Source organism: Alligator sinensis, unplaced genomic scaffold (assembly GCF_000455745.1).
Source record: "Alligator sinensis unplaced genomic scaffold, ASM45574v1 scaffold1010_1, whole genome shotgun sequence".
Lineage (NCBI taxonomy): Eukaryota > Metazoa > Chordata > Crocodylia > Alligatoridae > Alligator > Alligator sinensis.
The window spans coordinates 781521-792290 of record NW_005842624.1 but is presented as its reverse complement, the minus strand read 5'-3'; the positions used below and the strand labels follow the sequence as shown (position 1 = coordinate 792290).

Below are 10770 nucleotides of genomic sequence, written 5' to 3'. Positions count from 1 at the left end.
GCTCTAATTTCATTGAAGTAAATGGAGTTGCACAGGTGCTAACAAATCCAAACTGTTTAAGTATGCACCCTTTTAATCTTTCCAGGACAATATTATGACAGTATAATTCCTATCTATTGACTCTTAAGACCTAGGGGTGATATCAAAAAATGGTTTTTATATCTGTATAACTAAATCAATTATTAGCTTCGGAACACCATCAATGCAAGTATTTATGCAGAACCTCCCCCAACCCAGCTACGAACGTGTCAGATCTATTCCTAAATTCATTAAAAATTGATAGTGTTAGCTAGATCATGAGTAATATAATTTTGAGAAAAGAAATTTAATAGTGGTGTTGAAATATACTTAAAGTAGGTACATGTACATAAATGTAGTAGTAATCAAATTCATTTTATACTTCAGTATTTGCACATATATAAAGTGTAAATGTGAAGTATTGTAAAACTTTATAAATGAAACATTTAACTCATACAAGAAGCTTCCATGAAAAAGTTGATGGCTTATCTTCAATGTATTTACATCTTCTTTGAAACTGATTGATAAAGAAAATCTTAGTTTTATACTGCTGTCCATCATCCTAAATAGGCGAGGTTAAGAGAGCTTATATTTTCTTCAGTTGAAGGTGAATTGTTACTGTTGTATTTCTAACTGCAAAGGCTTTGCAAATAAACTTGTGTTCCCCATCCCCAATTACCTTATATAGTTATAACTAAGAAGCCTTCTTCCACATGCATGCATTTTTTCCCCTCTCATGGTCTGATGTTGAATGGTTTCAAACAGAAAGACAGACTTGAAATGAATGAAATTCCTTGTGACAAAATAATTGGAGATATGTTGGTGTAAATGTGTCTTGCCTTCCACAACTGTTCTTGTTTATGGAGTTGCATAGATCAAATGCTGCTCTCTCCCTCTCTCAGAGGGACTGACTTTCACAGTTTGCCTCTCAGAACGACGTTTTAGTCATATTATTGGAAGAAGTTACTTCAAAAATGAATTTAGTGCATCAATAACATTTATGGCTTCCAAAATACTGTAATGCAGGGGTGTAGGTTTTTAGCCGTGTTGGGCTAAGGACATAGGCAGACAAGGTTCCTTGGGTGAATTTGATATCTTTTATCAGACCAACCCAATAAAAGATATATCAAATTCACCCAAGGAACCTTGTCTGCCTAAAATACTGTAATGAAATTCCAGACTGATCCTTTGAAGTATCAACGTCAACATATTAAAAATCAACAAACTTAGTATATTTCTTTTACAGAGATTAAATGTATTGACATCTTTGTACAGATGAAAGCAAATTATATACTACATTAAATTTAACAAATTCTAATACAAAAACTGCCTATTCAATAAAGTGGGATTTTTAAACCAAAGCTCTACAGAAACATACAGCTTTCCTTTTAAAGATGGTCTGCTGAGCAATGTTTGCTCAAAAATATAATTATGAACTTAAATACGCTATTATAAATTTATTACAGTTTACCCTTGAGCATGATGACCATCAATGAAATTAGAAGAAAATCTATTTACTACTATAGTTGGCTGTACAATTCAAAGATGAAGTTAGCCACCAGCAAAATTCATATAAACTAATATTTTCTTTGATAGATATTATTTATCATTTAATTTTGCCAAATTTCCTTTTAATTTCTGTATATTGCTCTCTATTACTGGTTGCTTAGTTCACACAATTCTGCTGCTCTTTTAGAATTTTAAGTATTATGAAATGGTCTGTAACTAGTTGAAATAAAAGGTGTACAAAAATGGATAGCTATCAAACATTCACTTCATACATAAACATTTCCGAAGACAGATTTACAGAATAGCAATCAGTTTAAAGTTTAGGCAACTGTTAGTTACAAAGCTATTTTTCTCTTAAAATTTTAAGCAGTTAATGGGTCTTCGACTATTTTGTCAAATGGGTCCCCATTATTCTCTTAACGGCCATTATTATATTCAACATTTCTCTCCAACATTTTTAGCTTCCCATTGGTCTAGACACATACAGAATTCCATCTGATCAAATCCTGCAAACGTTTAAATAAAGCCCATTTATTCCAACCATTATCTAAAAGAGAGTATTATCAATGTTTTCTTGCAGAATGTGTTGGCTTCCTGAGCTATATTTAATACCTTAAAACAGGTTTACATATGGATCTGAAGACCCTAAAATGTGAAGTTTACATTAAAAAACTGCATAGAGAAAAAAAAAGCTTTTGATAACCCTCATCACTACTACTTTGCACACTAACTTATTTTGAGGAACAAATAAAGTTAGCAAATTTAATATGTATAAACTATACTACTATGTATTGCTCTTGCCTCTTATAGTTATTACATTGTAATGTATAAATTACACAGATTACCAAATGCTCCATAGAATCTTAACATTTTGTAGTCTAGACAGCTGTCACAATTTGAACATTGTAGGTAACTGCTATAATCTGCAATAAAGCAAGCAATCTCTTCTCCCTTTGTAAATCAACTTCAATTACGTTCAATATTTATCTAAACCAAGAAGGGACAAAATATTCTTATTCATGATTGATATTTCACAACTAGAGTTTTTAAATATTTCAATATTTTTAAATAGTGTTATTTTGTACATAAATTCAGGGTCACTATCAATGGCATAAAAGCAAATCTAAAATAGAGACCGCTTTTATTTGGACAAAAATCTGTTTCTGAAATATCCACATTTTCTATGCTTAAATCTGGATTTCAAAAACAAGTGTTAAATAGGACATCATTTAAAAAAATATAATGCAGTGACGTTATAGTTAAACTATATTATTAAATAAGCTTATACAGTAAGTTGCAATATGATATGCTCATATTTAAGGTGCTATTTCACATGCTCTTAAGTCTTTGAGGACTTTACCATGTGGGCATCATGTCTGGAAACCAGACTCTACCAAGATGCTTTGACACTTCCCAGTGAATCTGCTCCAAGCTGTACTTCTGATCAGGAATCAGGACTTCCTCCATTATAGAGAGCTGAGAGAGGCGACCACCACACATCTTCACAAACTCAACAAAGGCACTGCAAGAGACTTCACACTCCCCTAGGCCAACTGCTGATAGATTCTTACAGCGTTCTGCAATACGAATCAGCTCTTCATCTAGTGGCCGTAATCCATTGGCGCACACAACCAGTTCAACCAATCGAGGACATGTCATTCCAACACGACCAAGTACATCTTTGCTTACTGACCTCCCAAAGTACAGGTGAGTGACAGGTGTTTCATAACGAAAGAATGGGTCAAACTCCTCTTCATACAAGAAAAAGTACATTACTAAATTTACTTTGGGAGAATGCTTGATAAAAGCGTCCCAGCTGCTCTTTTGAATGGTGTGGAATTGAGTCTGTCCAGGATTCTCACTGACCACATCAATGCGTAAATGTTCTAATCTGACATGTTTCTCAGACGACAAAGCAAGTAGAAGCTCATCACTTAACAGATGGTAGTTCAGTGCCAACTCACATAAGCCATGACACTGGTCAGCAACACAAAGGATACCTTGTAAAGGAGAACATGAAAAACCATTATAATAAATCAAAGAGAGTATCACACAGTGAGTTATCTTGAATTTAAACTCAAACAAATGTTAATTTTTGTGTCAGAACAGCATCAAAATTCAGAAAGTTTAGACACCAGAATAAGATCACCTTGGATGACAAGATGCTTATAAACTGTCCAAGAAAGAATTTGTCTCAAACTCCTGACATTCAATCAGACTTTCAGTATGGGCAGCCATTACATTTGTAGTGTGACAAAGCCCTCGTAAGGCTACAAAATGTGACTGTACCTGCACACAAGCAGCCTGTAGTCCAACAAACATGGCCCAAGCACTACAGAATAGTACCTGTTTGAAAGGCGCACTTTTGTAGTACTATGTTTTGTGGTGTCATATGTAATGGCTACTGAATTACATGTAGCACTACATGGGTCTCCAGGACTCCCCAGCACCTGTGGTCTGCCCTCTCCTTTCAGACCCCCCCAAGTGGCTGTTAACAGCCCAGCTGTGATATAGACAGCTGTCAGGATGCCCTAATGAGACCCTGCTACCACCAGTATAGCAGTGTCAATAATTCAAGTTTAGGGGAAGCAGTCCAGCAAGAAACAATTTAGGATACAGTTATTTAGAAGTCTGCAGAGCCCATGTTCTGCAAGTGGACAGATGGACACAGACGGACAGACATGCTGCAGCAGCATACTTATAGGTAGTAGCTGAATTTATCTTGCCAAATTAAAAGATGCTGCTAGTGGGAAGACCAAAACTCCCTGAATTAGTGTGCTCCTTCCTATAACCCTCAGTGGAGTTGGGAGAAAGACAAGGCATCATCCCAAATTGATGCCTGCTGTTTAGTATGCAAAGATTCTTCTGCTGAAGAGAACAATTCTTCCTATACTAAACACACACACCACACAAATGTTAGCTGCATAAGGGTTTTTTGAATATTCACTGAGGATTTGGGATGAAAGACAGTACCATAAACAAAAATAATACAAATATGGAGATCATCACCACTTTGAAAAAGAGAATCAAAAAAGCACAAAGTTGGTTTACTTCAGGATCTTTAGTAAGAAGGTACAAAGCCTTTAACGAAGAACTAGGTTTAGTTTTGTTTAAAAAAAAAAATAAATTTGGTGAGGCATGCATTTTGCTTTCTGCCTACCTAGGCAGCTGCTGCTCCTAATTCTAAATTACTCTTCCTGTCTGTGCCACTATTCTAAAAGGGCTGCAGCAAGCTGAAAAAAGGCAAGTAAGAACTGGGAGCAGCAACTTCTAAGCAGAGTGGCTATTTCATCATGGATAATGCACTGGCTTCCTAAACAAGTGATTGTGGGTTCAGGTCCTGTTTGGGGCAAGATGTACCTGTACCTACTGTTGATTACTTCCCTTCTGCTTCATGAGGTCCCTTCCAGCTCTACTTTTCTGTGATATTATGATTTTTTTTAACCCTGCAGAACACCCCTGGTCAATAACAGCTTGCCAATTAAGGAGCACACAGAACATTGTTAGCAGGTGTCACTCACATGAGGCCCCTGGGCCATATCCAGATGGCAGGAAACTTCCTGGAGTGGAAGTTAACACAGTTGTTACTTATCCCTCTGCCTCCAAATTCCCAGCCCCCCTAGGAGTTCTGTAGGCCATATCTTTGACATTCCTGCACAAGATTACTTGAGTACTACCTATCCTTAGAGATTCATAGATGTTAGGGTCGGAAGGGACCTCAATAGATCATTGAGTCCGACCCCCTGCATAGGCAGGAAAGAGGGCTAGGTTTAGATGACCCCAGCTAGATGCCTATCTAACCTCCTCCTGAAGACCCCCAGGGTAGGGGAGAGCACCACCTCCCTTGGGAGTCCATTCCAGACTTTGGCCACTAACTGTGAAGAAGCTATTCCTAATGTCTAGTCTAAAAATCCTTGTTTTTTTAGTTTCATTCTATGGCCAAATGTAACTATTACAGTTGGTGAAGTAAGGTTACACTCCACCAGGACTTGGTGGATTCCAATAAAGAGATTTTTGGTTGGCAGTTTTGGATATACTTTCATAGTAGCTAGGGTCAGGCGGGACCTGAACAGATCATGTAGCCTGACCCCCTGCCACAGGCAGGAATGAATGCTGGGTTCACAAGACCCCAGACAGGAGATCGTCCAACCTCCTCTTGAATTTGCCCGAGGTAGGGGCGAGGACCACTGCCCTGGGAAGTTGGTTCCAGATTTTGGCCACCCTAACTAAAAAATTGCCTTCTGATCTCTAACATAAACCTATTCTCCATCAGCTTTTTACCATTGTTCCTTGTCACCCCAGGTGGTGCTGGGGAGAAAAGGGCTCTACCTATTTGCTTTTGATCTCCCCTGATGAGTTTGTAGGCAGCCACCAGGTCCCCCCTCAGCCTCCTCTTGCTGAGGCTAAACAGGTTTTATGAATATATATTCGCCTTTAACTTCTGTTTGTGTTTTGTTTAGATGAGAAGAACCTCCTTCCCCTCCCCGCATTCTCTGTGGCACAGGGATGATGGTCCTTCTCTAATTTGCCGAGGCATTAAAGATGCATAAGATGGGGAGACACGCAAGATACCATCATGTTAATAGCCATTCAAATACATAAGACTGACTTTTGGTTTACAGCCTCTAACCTTTTAAAGCACACAAAAAGATTTTAAACTGAGTCTTGGGTTTTTAATTTGAAAATGCACTGTTCTCTTATCTCTAGATTTTAACCAATTTGGATTATTTCACAAAAGGCAACTACAATTCTTCATTAACATCTACATCAAAACTACAAATATGCTTTCAGTTGGCGTCCTTCCAAAATAATCCAAAAGCTAACTTTTATAGTGTTTTTTTACTTGGAAAGAAGAGAAAAATGTCAAGTAGAATCTTTTCCAAAAACACTGACAAAGGGCACAGTTAATTCTTTCATCCCCCTCTGATGCAACTGCTGATACTTTAGATAATATAAAAACAGCATAACAATATTAATTTACACGTTATAATTATATTGCTTTGCAAAAGTTTCTATCAAATTTTTCGGATGGCAGTTAAGGATCAGGTGATGAGTAGAATTAGAGATGTGTATAAGGCACATAAGAGAACAAAACAATACCATTTCCTATGTTTCCTTCAACCCCAATCCAAAGCCAGACATTTACAGGAGTATTTGCAGCATCTTTTGGATGGAATTCCTAGATTTACCTCAGTTCTTTCTTTTACTGTTGTAATAGTTTTGTCTTTATTGTATTTTGTTTTTTCCTCTCAGGGTACTATCTTCACTCAATCTGCTCCCTGGTCAGTTCTCAATATGAATGCTGATCTAGCAATGAACTTACCCCTAGACCCTTGCTTTACAAAATGACTTCTGCCATTTTAATATTGCCACAAGTGGTTAGCTCTTTAGGTTCAATAAAAGGATTCAAATTGTTTAGCAATTTATAGCAATCCTGTAATTGGGTCTCTTCCCTGAAAATGTTTTGAGTCTGAATATCAAAGTTTCCTTCTCTTTTTTGTTTAGACATTGTTACTTCTTTACTATCCTGCCTACTCTGGAGCTTAAATATGCTGTATAACCAAATGTCTACATGCTAATTCATTTCCAGTGTGTTCTCTATCCAGGCACACCTAGACCTCAATCATACCTCAGCCAAATTATCTTTCCAGTTGCTTAGCGTTAGCCAAGGTTTTTCACTTTTTCACTCCACTCCACTGACTCCGCTCCATCCACCTCAGCACTTAAAAGGGAAATGGCAGTTGTGTTCTTTGTTTCTTAAATGGGTAATGTCAAATTTCTACTATAGTCTTAATATCTAGTCAAGACCATGATGTTAAAAAAAAAGATCAACTTAGGATGATTTTGTAAAGTCACAAAAGCAAAATCATGACGGTATAAATTTTCTATATTTAAGAAACAATACAAAAAAAGATGAAACATTTATTTTAGTGCTACTGTTTAAAAAAGATCATCTTAGGTAAGTTAACTGTGGTTAAAAAAGTTTTAAAAGACACTGCAGTTACCATGCTGATAAATGTTAAATCGTTTTGTTGGATTCAGTAACAGATTTGCAATTTGAGAATTTGTTCACATTAAAATTATACACAAGGTTTTTGTGAAAGATGTGAATTCAGATAATTTCTAATACTTTTTGCATTGTGAATTCCAATAATCCTTTACTGGACTATAATTTCTCCTCATAATTTTCAAATATGTACTTCTATTATATACATAACAACTAATTTCTAGTTATTGAAACTCTCTTCCACAAGAACCACTTGAATGGCTGTACACTCTTAGTCCATGGCCTGTATCTACTCTTGTTTTCACGCTGAAAGATAAAAGTTGTTCTTTTTAAGGAGCAAGGAAGTCAGCCACATCATAATCTACTCCACTCCAAAATTCAAGGCATGGTCATAATGAACTGTTGTGATGGGGACCTACCTAATTCATGGAGGCTGCCTCAGAATTTTGCAGTCCCGTCATGGTGCCTGATGCCTTTTTCACAGAGTGCAGCGCCCCCCCTGACCCAAATGGCCAAGGGACCCCAGAAGTTCTGCCCCTCCCCAGAGATTTACAGGTAGCCACCTGACACACTCTGGGGAGGGGCAGGACTTCTGGGGCCCTTCGGCCAGAGACATGCTCCCTCTCCACTCCCAGTGCATCAGGACAGCAAGACTTCCCTCCTCTGCTTGCACCCCGCTTTCCCCTGCTTTTTTTTGTGTGTGTGAACTGGGCTCTTTCATGGGGGATCTACTAAATTTGTGGTTTCCGCAAATCACAAAATTATTAATTTGGTAAGTCCCTAATCATGCATTTTTTTAGCACTAGCCAAATAGACAGGTTTTGATACTTTTATGGAACAAAGGCTGAACAGGAATTTATGAAATGGTAGAGCCTTCAAATACTTACTGGTTATCCACTCCCTCTGCAACAAGACCCCACCAAAAAAATCCACAAGTTTTCAGAAACTTGCTATATTAGTCAGACTTAAACTAACACATGACAGCTCACCTGCAGGAGAAACATGAGGACAGCTGCTCATTTTTAACAATCTGAGTGTATCGCTGTTGTTAGCCACTAATACTTTAAGGGATGGGTCATCTACAGGTGTATCATCTATCTTAAGTGATGAAAGGGATTTGGAGTTTACAAACACCACTGTCAGTGCAGAAATAAAGTGTGACTGTAAAAAGGAGAAAAAGAGTTAGTGAAACATGATTCATTCTAAATTCATTTTCCAAAGACAGGGATTTTTAGACCTTCATAGAATACTTCTTCCTTTAGTTGTACATAACTCCTACTACAGCATTCAACTTAATTTTGCCCATTTTAATTCAAACAGATAAAGACTAGAACTGGATACTGTGGGGGTTATTGGGTTTTTTTACCATGAATATTGTTTTTGCCATCAGGCTATATATATAGGTATTATTGATAACTGGGACATAGAAAACGCACCACACTAAAGGAAAGCATCTCGTACAAGTGGTAAAACTGAAATGGTAAATTTAAGAGCTCTAATAAGCTCTGAGGATTACTTGTAAGGTGTGCTTTGAAGTCAACAATCTTTAAAGCTTCGTATGTGAAAGGAAACTAATACAATAAATATTCTAAATGTATCTACTTTAATAAGAAGGTTAAGTTTTACTTCTGCAATAAACAGGTAGATGCCGTTTAGATGTTTAGGAATGGGAAAATTTAGTTTCCATTAAAACAACCACCCTGGTCTATCTAGTTTTATCCTTTTAAATAGGATTTAAATTTTCTTAACACACCATGGTCCATGACCATCTTCTGAGCAAAAATGTATCCTCTTTAAAAATACTTTTTCAGTGTCTTCAAAAGTATTAAAAATTGTCTTTTTCTTATTTAGCAACAAATACGTGTACACATGCAAAACATTAATTAGCAAATATTTATCAAAACATCTATCAAATAAAATCTTCAGTTTTATTTAATTCTACTTAAGAATTCAGTACTTGAATAGGCTCTAAAATACCCAATAAATAATACAAGGTGCTAGCAGCACTCCCCAGCAAGTAGAATGAAGCCCAAAAGTTTTGAAAAACATAAATGAAGTGTTAGTACTCTAAGAACTCCTCAAGAGAAACAGGTATTATATACAATAAAGATACAAAACTCACTCATTAAACTAAACTAATTTAGAAAAGTATAGTTGAAGATATAGCAGTGGAAAATAAACTTGTATTAGCCTAGATCAGCGATCCTCAACCAGGGTGCCTCAAGTTCTTTTTATATATGTTGCACAATATTGGCACTGTTAGGTGTGCAACCACCAACACATGACTCACAAGATAAACCCAGAGATTTCAACCAGAAATCCATAGTGTTAACTGGCCTGTTTCCTCATAGAAAAGTATTGTCTGTATGCAGCCTAACAGCCTACATTTTCCAAGAGATGCCCCAAGTCTAACAAGGCTGAGAAACACTGGCCTAGATGCATCAGATGAAATTAACCTTTCTTTGTTCCCCTTTTAAGGCAGGTAAGTAGTAGACCTAAAACATAGTCTATTGTGCCATTTATTTTGTTTTGGTAAAGATTACGAATATCTGCTAATCTTATTAATTAACCCCTTTTTGTTAACAATTATACTTCACAAACAGTCTCCTTCCATCAACACTCTCTAGTTTGGAAAATTATTCCCATCAAAAGTGGTATCAGCCACACACAAATCTCTTCCCCCTGTTTTCTAATTAGTTCAGTACTTTAAATCAAGTCAATCTAAAACAAAGTGTAGAGAGGAGTCCTGAATACAATTACATAATTACCCCTGTGTCAAGTAGAAAGCTTTCATAGTTGATTAACTGCTGTTATAATTCAAACTTTTATTTAAATACAAAAATACCCTAACCCATACAACTGTGCAGGCAGCTGTGTACTCTTAAATCTGTCCCCAGCAAGGATAGTTTCAGCATCTATTTCTCAGGCTACAACAGAATGAAAACCAATCAGTCTTCAGTTTTCATTCATGCTACTCGGAGCCCTAGGAGCAGCTGTGAAAAACAAGATTCAGGGCAACTGGACTATGCTGTTACAACATCATGAACAAGATAGCCAGAAACTAGGCTATTTACTGAGGAGAAAAACCAACAAGAGACTGTCAACAAGCAAAGTGACCCCGCCAGATTATTGTATCGAAGTGTTAAGTGACGCAAACATTGTAAATTGTGATGCGGTGGCGGAGTGTATCAGCAATTTGACCCAACATGCAAGCGATGCGTGATCAGGGCGTGATC

The 10770-nt window shown here is 36.9% G+C and overlaps 1 protein-coding gene across 1 annotated transcript in view; it reads right to left on the bottom strand.

The window, feature by feature from the left end:
• Positions 1-337: 337 nt before the first annotated feature.
• FBXL3 (F-box and leucine rich repeat protein 3) overlaps positions 338-10770 on the bottom strand; it is a 24092-nt gene continuing 13659 nt past the window's right edge. The window contains exons 3-4 of the mRNA XM_006033358.3: positions 8524-8695; positions 338-3527 (exon numbers count right to left, since the gene is read on the bottom strand). Coding sequence (XP_006033420.1) covers positions 2884-3527; positions 8524-8695 — 816 coding nt within the window. The 3' untranslated portion in view covers positions 338-2883. The remainder of the gene's footprint in view (positions 3528-8523; positions 8696-10770) is intronic.